Source organism: Mercurialis annua, linkage group LG7, assembly GCF_937616625.2.
Source record: "Mercurialis annua linkage group LG7, ddMerAnnu1.2, whole genome shotgun sequence".
Classification (NCBI taxonomy): domain Eukaryota; kingdom Viridiplantae; phylum Streptophyta; class Magnoliopsida; order Malpighiales; family Euphorbiaceae; genus Mercurialis; species Mercurialis annua.
This window is the reverse complement of record NC_065576.1, coordinates 41859956-41881439: the sequence shown is the minus strand read 5'-3', so window position 1 is coordinate 41881439 and position 21484 is coordinate 41859956. Positions and strand designations below refer to the sequence as shown.

Genomic DNA, 21484 nt, shown 5'->3' with positions numbered 1-21484 from the left:
CTTGGTTAACAATGTCTGCACCTAAAAAAAGTAAAAGGTTAGTGCTTGCTGATTTTTCCTCTTCTTCATGGTTGGTAATGCTCTATGCTGTTGAAATAGGGTTAGATTGTTGGGTTTTAATAATTGCATTGTGTTATAGTTTGTTTTTGATCTCACTGTGTATTTGATGTAAACTGATTGGGGTTTATGATTGTTTTATGTTTTGGATATTTGATCTTGTTTCTGCAAATGTGTATTGAGTTTGAGTAGGTTAGGGTTTAGGTTTGTGGTCCCTGTTTATGAGTAGTATGATTAGAGTGTGTGGTCCCTGTTTATGTGTGTTTTTCTGCAAATGTGTGTTGTTTGTGATATTGATTGTTGAGTAGGTATTATTAGGGTGTTGATTTTGTTTGTTTAATGTTTATGACAGATTTGAATTGACAGATAAGTACATAAAAGTTTCTTTAAAAATTAAACATGGTGGTGTTTTTGTGTTTCAACCCGAGTTCAGATATTATGGGGGCAAGTATTATAGACAGGAGTTGGATGATTGTGATAAGCTAGATTTCAGAACAATTGTTCATATAGTCAAGAGTTTAGGCTATGGGCATATGCCAAAAATTTTTTGGTTACCAACTGGAGGTGTGATGAATGATGATCTTAGGGAAATAACAGATGACACATTTGTGAAGTTTTTGCAGATACAAGGAGAGGAGAGCTTAAGTGTGACTCTAGCCCTATTTTTAGATCACAGAATAGATACTCCTAAGTTGATGTGTGAGCCTACTGAGGAAATTTTATATTTGAGATGGAAAGATGATGAGGTTAAGGGGAGTGAGGGGTTAGAACCAGAAAAAGATGATGAGGTTAAGGGGAGTGAGGGGTTAGAACCAGACAAAGATGATGAGGTTAAGGGGAGTGAGGGGTTAGAACCAGAAAATGAATGGACTGAGTTATCGGGACACTTTGATTATGGGAGTGATTTACAAGGAGAAGAAGAAGTTGAGGGTGAGGGAACTAAGGGAGTAGAAGGAGAAGTTGAGGGTGAGGGAGTAGAAGAAGTAGTGGGAGTAGAACTTGAAGTTGAAGCTGAGGCCACAGAAATTGGAGCTTTGACATACCCATCACAGTGACAGAAATAAGCCCTTCCATGATAATTAAAATTAGGTTTGCTGACACGCCCACGTCTGTTGCGACGGTATCTTGATGATCGACTTGTTGATCCTTGGGAGCTGGAAGCAGTAGACATTGCAAGAATTAGGGATTTTCAATTTTGTAAGGATTACAGAAGAAAGGAAAAATTAGGGTTCATATGAAATTAGGGAAAAAGGACACAGTTCATAGGAAATTAGGGGGTATTTGATCTTATGATTAAATGTAAATTTTTAACATAAACCACTTAGAACAATGGAAAACCACCGCGTGTTACACAAACAGAGGGGGAGGGTGCGAATTGATACGTTTTGGCATACTTGTGGGGTAGTTTGATCCGGTTTCACGAGGTTGGGCTTATTTGATCCTTCGTGCCAAGTTCAGGGGGGTTTTTGAACCTTTGTTCAATACCTATTTATCATTGAATATCATAGCATTACAAACATCTTATTATTGCATAAATGACATGATACAACTCTTGCGTTGTATAATTGTCCGCTGACTGGAATTGGCTCTTTTTCGTGTATAGAACATTAATCAGTTGTTATTTCCAGTTGGATTTAAAAAAAAAATGACTCTGTTGAGGTTTCACTGTACAGTATTTAGGCTGATGAATGATGATGCTTGCCTACAGAAGTAAGAAGTAAAAAGAACGAATACATAATAAATGGTGGATTGTGTTTTACCACCATAATCAGATATTAGCTCAGATCTAATTCCCTCCTATACAAAATTTTGAAAATCAAAATGAATCCAGCTCGATACTGCTTAGCAGTGGGATGACCAGTGTGCAGGAGAGTGAACAGCTAATTTTCATGGACGGTAACAGCTTCCGGAACTGATTTTGGGAGTCTATACAAGATTCATGTAACTGTTTATGTTCACGCAATCTATTTTCAAACTAGTTTTGTGAGCTATACACTAGGTGATCTCGAACCATCACATAATTCTGTAGTCACAGCTGGATCAGTATCAGGAGGTTGCTCAATCCCTGTAGACAAACGAGGAGATTCTGAAACACAGCCGCTCTCATTCGCTTTTTTAAATTCATCCAGAAGTAACCTTTTGATTTTTATTCTCAGACCCGAAGCCTCTTCATGTCTGAACCACTGCTTGCCAAACTGAGGAAAAGGTGATTTAGAACATGCATGGAACTTTAACACGTATAACAAATCATTTGAAAATAGTAGCGGAAAGAAGTACCATTGCTAAATCTTTCTTCTTCAACCTCTCGGGGGCCTCTTCAATGAAACGCTCCATGAAGAAAAGTACAAAGAGACCACAATCATAGTCATTTTTCTGTTGAGGCACCTGATAGGAAATAGAGGATATCTAATTTAAGGTGAAGATCAGGTTATTTACTAACAAAATATTGGAGCTTGGAACTTGACAAGAAAACTTGATTAAGGTAATTGCACCACACAGTTTCAATTTACTGAAAAATGCCCACAAAATGTGTCGGCCATAGGGTAACTATGTAAAATTCAAAATGTGACCTGAGTTTTTCTTGTCTCAATTCTGCGAGGTAGATATTCCCAGACTCGTTTTGCAATTGGAACATCTAAAGGACTAACTTCTTTACGCATGTATCTCCATTCTTCTCTCAAATAGCTGCAGCACAAAAAATGAATAACTTTTAGGAACCAGGTTTACAAAGGCATTTTAATCACAACCTGGTATAGGAACAAATACATACTGTAAATGATAATGCAGTGATTTAATCATCTGATCATCATAAGTATTAATTTCTAATACTTCGCAAACATGAATCTATTGATGTCATAAAGATTATTTTTCCAACTTCATGCACTAATTCTAACGGATAGAATTTAATTTATTTTCTTTTCACGCAAGAGAATATTTTTAAAAACATTTTACTTGCCGGAAAGGCTAGATCTTACCTTGTAATATCTTCGAAAACTGTTTCACTTGAATGAAACCTTAAAGAATCCAGATGAAGTATTATAGGTCCAGACTCATCTTTCTCATCTGGTATACATATAATCACCAAGCTCCAATGAAGACTGAATGAATCAACACCATAAATTAGTTGAACAAAAAGTGGTTCAGGCTAAACAAATCAAAAAGGAGGGTGAGCAGAAAGCAGAAATCATATGAAAATAGAATTTCAAATATATCACATTTTAAAAGAGAGAAGTTAATTGCACCTAGCATCAGAAAAAAGACAAGATGCAAGACATAAAACTAACTAATAATAACAATTGGTACTTCATCCTGTTATCACTTAGTGAAGAATAACTGATATACATATTTCTAATCAGAAAGCTTGTACATGTGTGCTTTTATGTGGGATACATAAATAATACATTTATCTGTCTGACCCTGGGTTATCCTACCTAAACTAGATACTTTACATAAATATGTAGAAATTTGCTAAATGACACTTCAAAAATATAAAAATCACTAAATTTCCTATTAGGGGCCAATGGAAAAATAAAGATAGTTTCCGTACAAGATGGGCAGAGATACAAGCTCCTAAATGCCAGGTAATAATATTTACTCATGGGCATTCATTATCAAGGATTTGTTATCTGAGCCTGGAATCCTCTGACACCAGCAGCCATTTCATTTTCACAATCCTATTCTTCCAATTATCAATTTTGTCTATTTCATATATATAATATATTTATATAATGGCTATAGATGCTGCTACTATTCATTCGCAAATAATGACTGGCCATTCTCGATTTCTAGATCATTACAAGCATTGAGAACTATATAGATAGCTATCATAGTATATTGTCAACTCAACATACTACAGTGGCCAGTCCACTCATGACACAATTGGTTGATAAATCCTCCAAGTTACAAAGCCTATTATAGTATTAACTCATATTAATTAAGAAAGGGAAATCCTTGGCAATGAAAGCTGTTGGCCCATTGGAATGTTTTCATTCTGGAACTAAATGAGATTATAGCTGCCAACTCTCTAACAATGGAATAAAAAATAAGACAGTTTAAGGCGCACTTAAAAACAATAGAGAACAACTTACTCCTCATGTATAGGAATAAGGACATAAGCCTTCTGAAATATATTGACACCCTTCCACCACCTTCTGAACTTAATAAAATAGGACTCCCTGTCATTCCCCTAGAAAGAGGGGATGTGAGTTGTTGTAAGTATTGTATGGTAAAGTTAACACATGAAACGACATGCAAATAGTAAAAGTTTGTCCAAGCAAAACTACAAATATAATTTTTACTGTGCCATACCTATACCTGAATTCCTGATGACTGATAAAATGCCGAACAAAATCTTACACCACTTAAAGTAGTGTTTGCTCTCAAGATCCATAAAGTTAAAGTCGTTACTGAATTCCTCTAAAGCATACAGAAATCGAAATGACTTTGGCAGCTAAGCAACAGTTATATTTATTAATAAGGTACTCAGTTCAACTATTCAGTTTTTCACAAGCCATATAAATATACATATAAATCGACAAAAAGAAAAAGGTTTATACAACCTATGAATCTAAAGAGTAGTCCACAATTAAAGGAAAAAAGATTATGATATTAAATTGTATATGGCATAAGGCAGTTAACACACATAGGAACCATGAATTTGGGCTGCAAAGAAATTTTAGTAAAAGAAAAAAATCAAATACAAGAACAAGGATAAGCTACCTTATATGAAACAGCCTGTTTGAGCTTGCTATAAAAGAATGTATTAAAAAAGTGATAATCGCTTATGGCCTTGTTTGTTGGAGATGTGTGCAGCCACAAATACCTGAAAAATTGAGCCAATAAATAACCAAATGAATTAACTTCAGACACCACATTTGTAAACATCCATGTAGCCACACAAACAATTTTCAAATATAGGTCATTTTAAAACACATAAATACAAGATTTGCAATCAACAAGTGGGTTGACTAATTTTTTTGAAGATTCCAAACAAAAAGCAAATGTGATTGTATATTTCTACAATAACATGAAACTGCTGTGCTTAACACCGTAGAGAAAAGAGTTGAACGAACAGGGTTGCAAAAAAACAAACAGTCTTGAACAAAAAATTCATGCCTACAGAAACTAGTAAAAAAAATACATGTTCCAAAATTATACTGTGCCGGACATGCATATCAGTAAAAACATGTGCCACATTCCGAAGACAAAAAATGGGTATCACATCCTTCACATGGACAAAATTGCATCTTATGCATCACAGATCAGCTTTAAAAATTTCTAAATAAACTTTACTTTTCATGGACCTATTTGCAGGTGCCAATCCAAAGTTTGATCATTGTAAGATCAATTCAAATTCAAATTTTTTAGGGCCCTGGCCCTTGAGGCAAAGATCTTCTTTATCTAGGCTTAGATAGTATTCAAGCTCACACATTTTTCTGTGGCTAACCCAATCTTTAAGAAAATCATTAATCATGCAGGAAAGGCTTTATTATATGCTTGATATCCAGTATCATCTAAACTTTTGGTCTTAAATCAGGCAATTGATAGAGTCATTGAAAAATAAACAGCAACCACGGCTGAACAATGACAAAATGATAGATCATAGATTAAAGGAATGCTTATCTGAACTAGTTGATAAACCTATTAAACAACATACACTTAAACAGTACCAAAAAAATGATTACCTGATGTAAAAGTTCATAATAGGTGATGTCAAAAAACTTTTAGGGGCTAGACTGTCCATATCTGCATAACATATATCCACACATCCCTGATCATCCCTGGGAAAGCAGATAAGCAGGAAAGAATAAGCAGACTCCTGACAATCATAGTGATACGCTAATACTATTTCCCAAAGAACTCATCTAAATCTTCAGGGCAAAATTCAAGCACCTGGATGGATAATAGATCTTTGCGTCTTTCATGCTGAAACCAACCAAAAGTTATCAGTGAAAACAGAAATGAGAGTTGCTGGCGACAAAAGACAAAAATATTTGGAATTTAATTTACCATTCAGGAAGTTTATCTTCTTGGTCCACCATATCTTCAAGCGGGTTCTCATCCTCATCTAAAAGAACAACTGTTTGCTCCTGTTTGGATAAAGTCGCAACAAATCCAATTGAGTAACTGAAAGTAAGAGCCCAAGTTAAGAACACAACTACAATCACAAGATTCTAGAGGATATTTTTTCTGCATGCATTCCCTCATCTCAAAACAAATTTCATGAGCGGCGGAATGTTTTCATATGATTTGTAAGGTTAAGATGGAAGCAAGCAAGGCTAAGTTACTTGTTAGAAGGATAAGAGGGAAATGCTGTCATGTCTCATCATTATTCCAGTTGTTTTGAAGTTCACCCATTTTCTCGATAAGTGGGATATTTAAAGCACTTCTAATAGTTAAATTTCTCCTCAAGGAGAAGACAGTTTAACTCAGCAGATGACTATATTAGATCCCATTGCAGTTCAATCTATCAAACTACCAAACAAGAACAGGAACATCTCTGCTTCCTGCAGCTCTGAGCAAGATTATCAGAGTACAGGTTAGCCTGATAATAAAAACCATACAGACTGATTTTGTTTGTCCCATGACCATCCCATCCGACTCATATCAGTGTATGATCAATCAAATGACATTGAAGCAAGCAAGGATAGTAGCATTTTGTCAAACACACTGCTACACTCTTCCACTATAAGGGTAAATAAGCAGACACCATCTACTTGAATATCAGCGGGAAATTGCACTCTGTCAGGTTTTGCCTTCTTGTTAGTGTTTTTGTGCGTCATGAGTTAAATCTATTAACATATAAAGAGACGAGATAAAAGGTATATACACATCTATGGGACCTAGAAATGCAGTGTTTCCAATTACTTCATCCACCATAGTGATTAACATAATCATTTAAAACATCATAATTGCTTCTCAAACACAATGAAGAGTCTAAAGAAAATAAAGTCAAAGAACACATATAGAGAAAATGAAATTAATCATCAGCTCAAACAACGTGTGCCATACATCATTCTGAAGCTATTATAAGAACTGGCTGTAAGATGATATATGTTAGTTATTCAATCCCAATGCTTTTGTAACCTTTAATGAGCAAATTTTCTGCTCTTCGGTATAAGAATATGGAAAGTTGAAAAGGGGGAAAGAAAATAAAATGAGTTCGAGAGAGGAAAGACAAAAAGACATGCCTTCCTAAGCCTTGAGCCACTTAAAGGTAGGACTTGACAATCAACATTTCTGCAGGACGCAAGCAAAATAACAATTATTAATGAATTGGGCAATAAAAGTACACTAAAGTAAAAGCATTTATTTAGGTTGTTCATCTAAACCTAAAAGAGATTGACTATGTCACCATACTTCAGCATATGAAAGTATAACAAAAGTCAAAACTGAGCCGAAGAGAAAAGTGTACATCTGAATTAACAGAACCCATATACTGCTCATAAATTCTAAGACTATGGTGTTCTAGCAAGAGAAAAAACAAAGAAATACAAGAAAGGACCCTTTTTAAGAGAAAACATAACTATAATAAAATAAGTACATCAGCTTGAGCAAGAGAATTACATAAGACAGCCTTTGAGATCATCATGCAGGTATAAAAAAAACTTCCAAACGTAGTCAAATTCCACAAAAGGATTTAGAGAAGCAAAAACAAATTATTTCTATCAAAGATAATTCCACAAACAACAAAATGAGTTGGCCAGGTTAACATTATTATTAACTGAGAAAGAGTCTAAGAAAGAAAATGAAAATTGTGGCAAACTTCTATATCAGGTCCATCAATCAAGAGCCTGATTAAGAGTTACAAGACCAAGAACAGTATTCAATGATGATGCTATGCTAATAAATTAATTTTTTTTAAAAGAAATGAATGCCTGAAGTATTCCACCTGAACCTTATATCGTACATGATTATAAGACCCTGGGCATCACACTAATCATAGTCCATCAATTTTGACCATGTCTGCTATTACCAAATTTCTTCTCCCTATGCAAGATTCCGCATCATTGCCAAGTATGAAGTAGGCCATATTAAAGAAGCTGAACTCATTTACTCCTCTACAGTGTCACTTTTTGTTAATTGAATTCCTCCATAACACAAAGAGTGAAAGGGAAGAGAGAGAATTTTTAAGCACCAAGCAAGCAAAATGTGTCCCAAATACGACCACAATAAAATCATGATAAGAAACTTAAGAACTGATTTAAATTCAATTTCCCTACTTTTCAATAAAAATTAAAAATACATATATTAAATCTACTCAATCCTAGTACCAAGTAATATCCTTTGATAGATAATGATTATACACAGAAATCATTTAACAAAAAATAAGAGGCAGTCAGTTAACACAACGATAACACCAACACCTAGAGGCAGTCAGTTAACACAACGATAACACCAACACCTATGTGTACACACATATACATGATTATTGAAAATAGAACAAAAATATTTAATGAAGAAAAAATTCTCACTTCTTAGGAAAGTTGATGGATTCACTTCCCCAACTACGGGAGAAAGGATTAGTAGAAGCTCTGCCCTTTAAATTACCATTAGATGCATATTTATCCCCATTATGTGAAAGGCTGATTGCAGACTTAAAGGGCAATTTTCTTGATGATGACTGACCTTTAGATCTCCCCCTTTGTGAAAATGTCCCATTGAATCTTGTCTTCTGTCTTTTGCATCGACCTAAAGTCTGCAGTTCTTTCCCGAAGGCATTAACTATGCGGCTGTCTGTCTGTTTTGCACAATCAAACAAGGTAACAACAATTCGTGTTTTGCAAGGACTGAGGCTACTATGAAATGAGTTAAAAAAAATGCAGTAACAGCACCATACATACTTTTTCTTCCATTTTTTTGCTAAAAGAAAAGGCAAATTCAGATTGAGGACGGACTTCGGAAGATGTACCGTTCTCTCGTTTAAAGCCATCTGAAGCAATAACAAAGCACATTTGTTGGACTCCAAAAACACCATTAAAGAATACCATTACAGAATAAAAACATTACAAGATTGTATATCTTCAGAGCATTTAGTGATAAATTGGGTAGCACGGACACGGGACACGAGACACAAACACGGCAAAACTATGTTAAAAATGAAATTTCCTGTCTGAAAAGCCAAGTTTCCGACACATTTCTGAAATGGGGAACGTCGATTAAATGAAGTGTCCGTGTCCATCCTACCTGGGTGATAAATACATAGCAGAAAAAAGTTGAACTTACCAGTTTTACTTGAGCTACTTAAATGAGAGGGCTTTTCACATATTTCAACATCCTGTTCGAAAACCCAAAAAACATAACTAAAAATGCAGCAGATAAAGCACAGCACAACAGTAAAATAAACATTAAACAATCTAATTTTTTTCTTCATCTGATAATTTCACAACAAAACGCAACCGTTTCAGGCCGTTGATACTTGAGTCGCCGTTGCTTCTCTTCTACATACGATTTAATCAGAGCTCGAAACTTTTCTCCACCGTCCGGCAATTTCGGACCTATAACGAGAAGATTGCTTCTGCTTCTCTTAATAGCCTCATCTAGCTCATGATTAGTCATCGCCCGGCAGCTTTCATCTCTGGGGGAGTTATCGGAGGGCTGTGGCGGTAAAGTTTTGACAATCAGTAACGGAGGAGGTGGTTCGGTGTCGTTTTGATCAAGAACTTGGGTCCAGTCAAGTTCCAATGGCCGCTTCTTTTGATTCTCTCCTTCCATGCATGAAATGTTTGGCGAAATAATAATATTTAGGGATTTTTTTGACTGGAAAAGTGGGAGGTGACGTTGCTCCGGCGGCGTCAGTGTCCGGCGTAAGCGAAATTGCAATAATGGAGGTTGAGAAATAATGGAAAGGAGTTGCGACTGACGGACTGAGCCAGCCAGGTGACAATGGAAAAGCTGTAAAGAAAATTAGGGGCAATTTATTGATAGAACCCAATATTTATGATTATAGCAAATTGAACCCTAATATTTGTTTCTAAACAAAATAAAGTCTAGTGACTAAATAAATTCAAACATTTTAGCTATTCTTTTTATATATAAATAATTGGAGAGGAAAGAAATTAAACCCACAATGTGATAAAATTTATACTAATTTATTTATATTAATGTCATTAATATTATAATATTTTATTATTTTAATAATTAATACTCAAATTTAAACTTTTTATTCATTTTTTGCAAAAAATAAAATAATTAATTTTATTAACAATAAAATAATAAAATTAAAATAACTATATTTAATTATATAATAATATAAATAACTAAATTGTACTTAATTAAATTAAATAAATATTAATTTTTTTAAATATATAAATTACAAATTACATGTGATAAATAAACATCCGAAAAATATTACATTAATAAAAATATAAATTAAAATTACATTAATAAAAAATATTGCATTTTCCGTTTTTCTGTTTTTCTTTTCTCTTTTTCATTTATCTTTTTCAATGCTTATCTAAAACGATAGTCTCCATTGGCATATCTGCTTTCACCTCGCCAGTGGCTGAAGTTTTTGTAAGGGGGGTATTGGCTGATACTTCGATGACTACTGACATGGTCGTTCCTTAAATGGGATTTTTTTTCTGTGTGGAATTCCCTTAACATTTTTCCTTCTTCGGTGCGTCTTGGTTCTTCTGTCTTTTTCCGTTGTCCACGTTTATGCATTTTTGTGCCACCGCCATAACTTCCTGATAAGTTTTTGGCTTCTTTAAGCTTAACTTATCTCTTACAACACCCGGGTTCCCTTTTCCAATGCTTGTATGACCGCGTCGTTGTTCAGATCCTCGATCCTCATTTTTTTGTTGAACCGCTCTATGTAAGCCCTCAACGTTCCTCTTTCCTTTTGTTTACATCGATAAAAAAATTCCGAACTCCTTTTGGGGGGGATGTTTGTGAAAAAACTCGTTACAGAATCTTGATTTAGTTGCTTCCAAGTTGTGATTGGCCCTGCCCCCAGGTTGTTGAACCAACGTTGTGCCGTATCACTGAGGGTGATGAGGACGTTTTGCATAGTATGGCGTCAATAACATCCAGTGGAACCATTTTATTGTAGAATTTGGTTATATGGCTCTCCGGGCATCCAGTTCCCTCAAAGTTATCAAAATTTGGTATTTTGAACCTTTTAGGATAGTTTTTCTGATAGGATGTTCGAGGCCAAGGTTTATTTCCTCGGGTTAGGCTCCTATTGTTGATATGCTCTCTTACCTTGCTTCATGTTGCCGATTGTATGGCTTCAGCTATTAGTCTATGTACCTCTAAAAGATCTACACATTTCGTTGATATTTATGATTGGCTTCTCCTCATCTCCCTTGGTGGTGTTTTTGCAGGTTCCTTTTCTCGTGTTCCTTTCCTGACCGTTAATCCTTCATGCTCTTGTGCGTCTGTATATCTAGCATGTCCTATTAGTCTCGTATTTGCATCCTTGCTGGTTCCTCCTTCTCCCGTTTCTTCTCTTTGGCTTTCTTTTAACTTTCTTGTTGGAGTTTGGGATATTAATGTGTTTGTGGCTTCGTCAAATAATATGGCTATGTCTTCGCGACACAGTTTTAGAGCGATGTCGATAGTTTGGTTGATCACCTCCTACAAGGCCGAGTTAAACTCTCTTCCTGGATCAGATTGGGAGTTATGAATCCTTGGAAACAGACATCCGACCTTTTCGTCCGTAGTCGAACAATCAACGTGAACGAGCTATTTTTGGGTGTTTCTCTAGAATTTAGGGACAATGTGGATTTTTCTCTAGATGTGGGGTTCAATGGTTTTTGTTGGTTTTCGTCATTCTGTGATCCAATCACAAAGTAAAGAAAAGCGATTAGAGAATTTTAGCCTTGAGCTCTGAATTCACTCTGATGTTTAAGTTAGTAGGGTAGATATGGTATTTCTTGCTTTGTAATAAATGAGCGCAAGGAAGGGCCCCAAGAATAAGACTATTACCCTTCTTATAGGCTTATTACCGCAGTCCTTCTTTCCTTGGTGATGTAGAATTTTTAGGATTCTATAATGTTCCATCAATTATCATTTGATTTTAAACTAGGGTTAATTGATAATTACACAAAAAATCACGACTTTTACACGTTGTTTCATTTTAATCATGACTTTTAAAAAGGTGACATTTAAAAGCACGACTTTTCAATTTTTTTCAAATTCATCATTTTAATGTATTTTTATCGACTAAGATTCACTAAACAATTGATTAAATACTTAAATTATAAATCGACACTAAATCTTATTTTTTTTATTAGAGTATGTAGAATTATGAATTTTAGTCATAAAAATACCCCGAATTTTACTTTAGTAATAGATTTGAAATAAAATGAAATGTCGTGTATTTAAACGCCACCTTTTAAAAGTTGTGATTAAATAAAAATACGTGCAAAAATCGTGATTTTTATGTTATTAATCCTTAAAACTATTAGAGAGTCTAGGTTTAGAATGTCAATGGGGGTTAGGTACTAGGTTTATAATTTAATTTAAACTTACAAATTAAAGCTAAAATTAAAATTAATCTTAGAAAGAAAAAGTTGATAATTATTTTAAAATATTGAACAATAATGAAAAAATATTAATAAAAATTTATTATTATGCACCTTATTTCACTGGATTGATCAACAACTGGACAAAATTTGTTCTAATTCTTAATTTATAGTTTTTAGAATTATTGTTATCATATATTTTAACTTTTTGTGTTTTTCAATTTAAAAACAATCTATAATGCGTCGCATTATATATTCCTACCTTTCATTTTGCGGTATATATAGTTTAAGCGTCTTATATGACATCATTTTAGTAATTCAAACGGCTAAAAAACATTATTTTTACAAAAAATAATGCATAAAATACAAACTAGACTATAGGATTTTTAATTTGAAAAGATTGGGATATACGGTGAAAAATTTAAAATGAAAAATTTAAAAACGCGATAATGTAAAATGAGACATTTTATAGGTTATGCTTAAAAGAAGCGCAAAAAATAGAGATATATAGTATCAATATCTTATATCATAACCCTATATGAAAACATATTTTTAAATTTCTTAAATGTATTCTCTTGATCACCCCCATCCCCACCCCTGCCTCCCCAATGCAGAATACTTGAAATGATAATAGGCCTAATATTTTAAAAAAGTCCGACCTTATAATTCTTTTTCGATCATACTCTGACGTTAAAAACTTGTCAATTTTACCCTATTTAGCATTTTATCGTTTTAATTGTATCCTGAAATATAAAATTGACGTCTTTTTCATTTGAAATAATTCAAAATTGTTCTTCATGTATAGCATTCATATATTAATCGCACATGTTTAAAATCTATTTAAATTTAGCTAAATTTATTAAGAATTTAAATTAGTTTTAATTTGATTATGATTTTTAGTTAATTTTTTAAAAATAAAGGAGTTATTTTTATTTTTTTGAATGAAAATAAATTTAATTTTATCTTTTAATATGGTTAATTGAATCATTTAAGTAAAAAAATTGACAAAAATTATAAAATTGAGGATAATTAAAACGATAAAATGCGAAATAGCATAAAATTAAAAAGTTTTCAACGTCAGTATATAAGATTGAAAAGGAGCTATAAGATGAGTTTTTTTTTCAAGGCATTAGGCAAAGATAATATTTACATGAAAATTGAAATTTTTGGCAAGTACATTTTGGCGACTTTTCAATTTCACCCCTAACAAACAAGTAACATGCCGATTAAGCTTTTCCCCATCCTTTCTTAAATCAAAAACAAAATAACAAAAGTTTAGGGCCAAATTCGATAATTAAAACTGTTTGATGTCTGCCTTATATAGGTTTTGAAAAAAACGAAGAAGTAAAATTTTGTTCCCTCTCAACATCCATGGCGGATCTTCCTTCTTCTCCGTCTCCTTCTATATCCAATACTCCTACTAACACAGACTCCAATTTTACCCGACCCGTTTCCATTAACCCAATTACCCTACCCGATCCAAAACCCGACTCCACTCTACCACCACCTCAATCCCAACAATCACTAACTCCTCCACCGTCAAACCCTAGTCTTACCCCTAATCCTCCCCATGCGATCCCATCCTTGCCGCCTCCGCCGCAACTTCCCGCCGGTGCAATTCCACCGCTGCAACCTTTATTCCGCCCCTTTCCTCAGTTCTCTCCGCTCCCCACTTATCAAAACCCTAATATGGGCGTTCAGCCTCCCGGTGTAAGTGCCGCCACTCCTGCCCTCGCTTCCGCTGCTCCAGGAGTTGCTCCTGCGGCAGCGCCTGGTGTGCCGCCAGCTCCGATGCTTCACTACCAGGTTCTGCCAGGTCAACTTCAGAATCCGGCGTTGAGACCGTTTGCTCATTTGCCGCCGAATGGTTATGCGGCTCCTCCTGGTGGGTTACTCCTTTCCTAATATTTTTGAATTATTATTTAATGAATTATGTCACTGTTATTATCATTTGTTTGGAATGAGTTATTCATTTTTACTATATAAGCAATTTGTCGGCTTTTTTCCCCTGGCGTATAGTTAGCTTTTTATAGTAAATTTGTGTTAATTGTATGATTTAATGGTTTGGGAATAAGGGTATATGTTAAAAGAGTTCTAAGAGGAAATTATCGGAAAAAGGAGATCGAATCCATGACTGGGATGTTTTCTCCTACAGTGAATTTGATTGATTGAATTCAATACACAATACATTGGTGAGATAAAGGTTGGCAGGGAAGGGGCTTCAATTCATTCATATTGCTTGCTTAAGAGTACTACTACTACAACACCTTTTGTTTTTGGTATGCAAATAATTTATTTATTCTGCCTAAGTTTCCTCTTTGATTGTTATGTTGGAATAATAGCAATAAGCAATGCTGACTTTATATTTGGAGTTTACTAATTTAAGAAAAAGAGCATAATCTAATTGAACCACATGTCGCATCTAAAGTTTATGTCTTGGACCTCTTTATGTCGTGTTTATTTCTAGTAGGATTCCGGTAGTTATAAGGATTCTTTCCCTTTCATGGGTCTTATGAATTGCCAGCGGCAGACCATGTTACCAACTGAGTTCTTCTTGCCCTGTATTCTAAGGTATCACAACTCTTTCAATTAAAGTATATCTATCTCTATTTCTACCTTCCCTCTCTTTTTTTACATTTAGTTGAGTTCATCGTCAGAGCAATTCGACCCTTAATGGGCAAGGAAAATTGTATTGGAAACCTATATTAGTTAATCACATATGTATAAATCTTTGCCATGAGATTTCTAAAATCTCATTTGCTTAATTGAAACTTCTGCAATTTGTGCATTGGATAACTTGAAAAGGCTACAATTTTGCTAGTGGATGTATGAGGTAAGCCCACTTCAGATATCCATGTTTATGAGCTCCATCCTATTTTCTTTTAATCTTTCCCTCAGGTTACCTGTTCAGCTGGTGTGCTTGATGCGTATGGTGCCATCTCTATTTTGCTTTTATTGTGTGGTAAAATTACTTAATTGATATTGTTATTCTTTAAATTCTTTATTACATATATGCATAGTGGTTCGGGGAACAGTTAATTTCTGTTTTTTATTTCTTGGATCTTCTCTGACATGTCTGCATAGATGTTTCTTTTCCTTTATTGCAGGAGTTGCAGGAAATCAGCGTTTTATCTGTCCATATCCGTCTATGGTTCGCCCAATGTTTCCTCGCCCACCTGGAGCGCCTGGCATTCTTCCAACAGTTTCTCGCCCTCTTGTTCCTGGTATTCCCGGAGTTCGCCCAATCATCTTTCCAATTATCAGGCCAGCTGTTCCTTCTATTACACCAGCAGAGAAACCACAAACTACTGTCTATATCGGCAAGATATCACCTAGTGTAGACAATGATTTTATGCTGTCTCTACTTCGGGTATGTTGGTGAATGTGGTTTCCACCTGCTTATTGCTCCTTCCTGGTCCTATTGTTTCATTTTGCTTTTGTGCAAATTGTCAATAGCGAGGTCTGATCTTTTTACACTTTTTTGAAGTTCTGTGGACCTGTTAAGAGTTGGAAACGTGCGCAAGACCCAACTGACGGAACTCCTAGAGGTTTTGGGTTTTGTGAATTTGAATCTGCAGAAGGAGTTCTCCGTGCATTACGTCTACTAAGCAAATTTAATATTGATGGGCAAGAATTAGTGGTATGTATGGATACCTTGATATCTTCTTTTCAAATTTTAAGGTATCTTGGTGCTTGCTTGATGTTGGGTTAATGGTAATTAGTTTTAATTGCACATGTTTTATTGTTCTTTGTTAGAGTGGTGGAGACCGTAATGAATTTAATGTCAAGAAAATCCTCAGTTTTTTCTTTTTACTTTTCCGTCCTACTGGAGTTAAAAGGTTTTAATTATGAAGAAAGGATTATTGATCTCAAGTAATAGTTCCCTTTCCTCCCTTGTTTCCCCACTATTTAAGATTTGTCCAAGATGAAGAGGGAAGTTAAAAAGGATTGTAATAGGAAAAGACATATTTTATTCAAATTAGCATTAGGTGATGGCTTCTATGCTTTAAATTCTATGGAATAACAGGTTGAAGTTTTGAAATGGGAGAGAGGGAGGGGAAGGAGGGTGTGTGGAAGTTGGGGTGGAAGCAATAGAGGTTGGCTTACCTGCAAATTGCTTTTGCTTCAAGGAGCTATGCATTCCCATTGTGTGTCAGTAATTATCTGTTTGTCTACATGTTATTTGCGTATTTCTCTGCTTGGAATATAGCGATTCTCATACTTTTTTGATTGTATGATCACCAGCTGAATGTTAACCAAGCAACAAGAGAATATCTGGAGCGTTATGTGGAAAAGAAAACTGAAAATTCAAAGAATATGAAAGAAAGTCAAGCTGCAGGAGCTGATAAGGGGAATGGAATTGCCCCAGTTGTTAAAAAGAGTGAGGCTTTCACATCCTCTGGGGAGGACTCTAACAATGATGGCGACAAAGGAAACAAAGACAATAATAATCCAGCCAATTTTGGGATTGTGACCGGTGAGGATAAAGAGGGTGACAAAGAGGCTTTGGAGAAGCTAAATAGCATGATAGAAGAGAGGTTGAAAACCAACCCTTTACCCCCACCCCCTCCAAAGACACCAGCACATGCTTCTGGTACAAATTCAGATTTGGCAGCTAAATCAAGGGATGGAGACTCCGACACAGAGACAGCAACACAGGGTGCGTTATTTAGATGGTTTTGACAGTATGCATTTCTGTTACTCTTTACTACTGGTAGTCTACTACTTGCCATCTGACAGTATTGCAAAATCTCTTCTATTGATGAAACTAAGATGTAATAACTAGTGAGATACTTTATGCATACACATTTCTGCTGCAAAGTACCAAAATTAAGGTGATAAGGCTTTTAAGAAATAAGAATGCTAGTACAATTGAGGGATATCTTTTTGCCATTCATGTATTTATTAATTACTATATAGATTCAAATTAGTTTCCTTACTGATACATTAGTTTTTCTAGTTTATAGTAGTTTCCTCAAGGCCTCCATCTTTTTTCCCTTTTTGGTATATGATTAAAGGTGTTTTTCAATCTGTGAAAGTAAATATTAATTTTGGGGCTTTTTTGGTCATAAATTTTCAGATGAGGCTGAAGTTAAAAATGATGACGAGACAATTAGCGACAACATACAAGCAACTGAACAGGATAAACCTGAAACAAGCTCACCAGATAGAAGTAGAAAGTATGACCGGAGAAGCAGAGAAAGAGACAGAGAGCGAGATGTAAAACGGGAAAAGGAGCGAGAAATTGAAAGATATGAAAGGGAAGCAGAGCGTGAGAGAGTTAGAAAAGAGAGAGAACAGAGAAGGAAGATTGAGGATGCAGAACGTGAATATGAAGAGCGACTCAAAGATTGGGAGTATAGGGAGAGAGAGAAGGAGAAGCAACGGCAATATGAAAAGGAGAAGGATAAAGAAAGAGACCGTAAAAGGAGGAAGGAGATCCTTTATGACGAAGAAGGTGACGATGACGATTCAAGAAAAAGGTGGCGTAGAAGTACTTTAGATGATAAGAGAAGGAAGAGGCACCGAGAGAAGGAGGACGACGTGGTTGACAGACTTAAAGAAGAGGATGAAATTGCTGAGGCAAAAAGGAGGGCTGAGGAGGAAAAGATACAGCAGCAACAGATAGATGCATTGAAGCTATTATCTGATCAGGCTCAGGTCATGAATGGAAATGTAATGAAGGTTGTGAATGAAGAAGAAGCCAATATTGAAAGCAAAGATAAAGCTTTCGAACAGGATCACGAGGGTGATTCTGGTAATGATTTCTATATAATAAACCTTTTTTCTGCTTGCATTTTATTTTCACCGTTCTACCTCAGTTTACGCAGCACACACACACGCACTCATGAAATAATAAGAATCCACAAGATGCACACATAATAAGTCCAAAGTAAGAAAAGCATTTTTAACAATCGGATAACTTCAAATGACAGGTGATGATGTCTTACAAAATGGTACTGCTGATGAATCAACTATGACATCAATGGCCGAGTCAGATATACAACAGAGTGGTAATGCGCCTGCAAGGAAGTTGGGTTTTGGTTTAGTTGGTTCTGGCAAACGAACTGCAGTTCTTTCGGTTTTCCATGAAGAGGATGATGATGATGCGCACAAGGACAAAAAAATGAAGCCCCTGGTTCCCATTGATTATTCAACTGAGGAGTTGCAAGCTGTTCAGCCTGCTGTTTCAGGAGCAGAACCACCAAACCTTGCTGCTGCCGCAGAATTTGCAAAACGTATTTCAAATGTGACTCCAAAAGAACAGAAGCTTGATATGGAAAGAGAAAGAAGTCGGCGCTCTCATGATAAGTCAAGTCATCGGGACAGAGACAGGGACAGGGACAGAAATGATGATGATGCTAAGCGGATAAGGGATGATAAGGATAAGATTCCCGAACGAGATAGGAGCCGGGTACATGAAAAAGCCAAAACACCAGATAAGCTGAATATTTTGGATGCTAAGCAATTGATTGATATGATTCCAAAGACCAAGGATGAGCTTTTCTCACATGAGATAAATTGGGTAGTGTATGACAAAGTAAGAATCTTTCCTGTTTCTTGCTACTCATCTTTTAGGTTTTACATTTTGTCTGAATATTTTTCCCTGGTTTCTTAGTTGTAACTTCTTTTTTAACTCGATTTAGTAAAAAAGCCTTATCTTTTTAACTAATTTAAAGGAAAAAGTTTTCAATATGTGAATAAAAGATGGTTGGTGCATCTATATGATAATGTGATATAGTTTTGCTCGATACTTCAATTTCATAATTGGAACCAAGACTGTCTCACTGTTGTAATGATGAGGAAGTTGAGACCTAATACGCAGATTATTTCCATTATAGTACTCAGTTGGTATCTGTTGAATTCAGGACCTTCTTTTTGCCTTGGCTTGATAATCTATAAATCTTGATTAATATAGCACTAGACTGATTTCATTCATGATATGACCTGGTTGAAAGAGGCTAGTAGTGCTCAACACGTTATCATGAGAAACTTTGAGACATGTGTAGTTGTTGGTGTGTGTTTTCTTTGGGACCTTGATTGGTGGCGCGGGAATAGTGCTAACCTTAGGTCCTTCTAGTCATGAAAAAGCCGTTTTGGACTTTTGATGCCTTAAACTGGTAAAATTAGCAGAGGATTAAATGTCTTGCACATGAGCAGTTATGTGTTAATGGGAGCAAGAAATTGAGCTATTTGGTTGCTTTTTTTTTTCTATACTATTTCCGTTCTCTGTTTTTACTGCATTCATTTGTTTTTTACAGCATAAACTCCATGAGAAAATGAGACCATGGATTTCAAAGAAGATTGTTGAGTTTTTGGGAGAGGAAGAAACGACGCTGGTCGATTACATTGTATCAAGTATTCAGGAACATGTCAAGGCAGCACAAATGCTAGAGATGCTTCAGTCCATTTTGGACGATGAAGCTGAAATGTTTGTGCTCAAGATGTGGAGGATGCTCATCTTTGAAATCAAGAGGGTGGAAAACGGCCTTGCTCTGAAGTCGAGATCATGAACGATCACTCGATTACTTTGAGACTTATACTTGTTGCTAATGTCTTAAATATTCATAAATTTACATTTCGGAATATTGTAGAACGAAGCCCGGATTGCAGTCGAAGATATATCGAAGTCTTCCAATCTGAACTTGCTTCAAATGAGAACTTCCAGTCTCTAGGAAATGAGGTACATTCTTATACCTACTGCAGTTTTTTGGTTCATGTTTGTAGCAATTTGTTATCTTCTCTCCCTGCAGTTGGTTTGACATAGAGCTGACAGTTTGTTGGAAGAATGATTTAATGTCTTATTGTATCTCAATGTCTTAAAAAAAGCATTTAATCATAAGTGAATGTTTATCATAATAATATTGTCCTTTTCAGCTTTTTATGTAGTAGTTTAGTTTCTTAAGAGGTTTTGGTGTTGAACAAAGGGCTAGGTTGATTCCTGTACTTATTAAATAGGAGTGGATAGGCCGAATTTGAACTTCTATTTTTTGCTTGAATAGGGACAAGTACTTTTATTCCGTATTGGATATTTGCATATTCTTCTATACCTTTATTCTCTATTGTGTATCTAAATGCTTTTTAGTTCTTCCATCTTTGCATCTAACTGCCTCCACAACATGTTTGGTTCTTGGAATGGGTGCGGAATAGAATAGCTAGCTATTCCGAATAGAATTACTATTTTTTGGTTTTTTGCTTTGGTTCATGGAATAGTTACTCCATGCAATTGCTATTTCATAATTTTATGGAATAAATACTTCTCTCAATTAAAAAAAACAAAAAAAACGAACCTTTTACCTGAGAAAGAGTAGATGATTTAGCAGCCACCATCTGACTATCAGATTGTCTAAGATCAGATCACTATAATCATAATCAAAATCATTGTAATCTTCTTGATAAAAATCATCTGTCGCACATGGATGGTTAAAGGGCGAAACAAGAACGGAGATCAAGTATTTAAGCATGCAAAGTAATAAAAGAAGTGTGTTAGTTCTGCTGTTTCCGGTTTTCCTCTTGAATTGGCAAAGGTGGTATGGGAATCTGTTCATATCCTAGTCGCTACAACTTTCTGTTTACCTTTTTTCTTCTCTTTTCAAATTTTTCTTATTTAGAGTCCTGGTTGTTTAAATAGTAAGTTTTCCTTTCACATATCGGAAAAAATAATGAATCCGGCTTTCAAATTTGTGTTTCGAATTAAATATATTATTTTTAATTTTTTTAGTTAGTTAAATCTCCAAATTTGTATTTTAGGGGTCAAATAAGTTATGCGTTGGAAAATGTTACTTAATCTAAATTAAAAGAATTCAGATCAAATTGACTAAAAAACTTAAAAGTGACTTATTTGATTTTGAGGCATAAATTTGAGGATTTATTTGATTTTTTTTTGAAGTGATTTATTTAACCTGGTGACATAAATTAGAAGGCCAAATTACCCTTTGCTCTTCACATATTTGGTT

The 21484-nt window shown here is 35.1% G+C and overlaps 2 protein-coding genes and 1 long non-coding RNA gene across 6 annotated transcripts; 1 reads left to right on the top strand and 2 right to left on the bottom strand.

Moving 5' to 3' along the window:
* Positions 1–1768: 1768 nt before the first annotated feature.
* On the bottom strand, positions 1769–9981 carry LOC126655918 (ubiquitin-like-specific protease 1D). The gene is made up of 14 exons (XM_050350290.2): positions 9457–9981; positions 9283–9334; positions 8901–8989; positions 8532–8797; positions 7248–7296; positions 6067–6146; positions 5950–5982; positions 5742–5837; positions 4777–4879; positions 4146–4243; positions 3033–3155; positions 2628–2742; positions 2335–2442; positions 1769–2252 (listed from the first exon to the last, which is right to left on the bottom strand). Exons 1-14 carry the CDS (start codon positions 9769–9771, stop codon positions 2046–2048), a joined length of 1734 nt encoding a protein of 577 aa, XP_050206247.1. The 5' UTR covers positions 9772–9981; the 3' UTR covers positions 1769–2045.
* On the bottom strand, positions 8325–8507 carry LOC130014782 (uncharacterized). The gene is made up of 2 exons (XR_008789462.1): positions 8462–8507; positions 8325–8423 (listed from the first exon to the last, which is right to left on the bottom strand). It is a non-coding gene; the product is annotated as an uncharacterized LOC130014782 (long non-coding RNA).
* Positions 9982–13783: 3802 nt separating the features above from the next.
* On the top strand, positions 13784–20575 carry LOC126657491 (RNA-binding motif protein 25). 4 transcript variants are annotated; one of them, XM_050352187.2, is made up of 7 exons: positions 13784–14412; positions 15635–15897; positions 16015–16167; positions 16773–17187; positions 17608–18285; positions 18464–19068; positions 19790–20575. In XM_050352187.2, the coding sequence occupies exons 1-7, from the start codon at positions 13899–13901 to the stop codon at positions 20039–20041; spliced, it is 2880 nt and encodes a 959-aa protein (XP_050208144.1). In that variant the 5' UTR covers positions 13784–13898; the 3' UTR covers positions 20042–20575. The 4 variants fall into 4 exon arrangements, with proteins under 4 accessions (XP_050208144.1, XP_055959629.1, XP_050208146.1 ...); XM_056103654.1 differs by lacking the exon at positions 13784–14412 and adding an exon at positions 14431–14806 and having other exon boundaries at positions 14998–15897; XM_050352189.2 differs by lacking the exon at positions 13784–14412 and adding an exon at positions 14431–15489.
* The last annotated feature ends 909 nt before the right edge of the window (positions 20576–21484 follow it).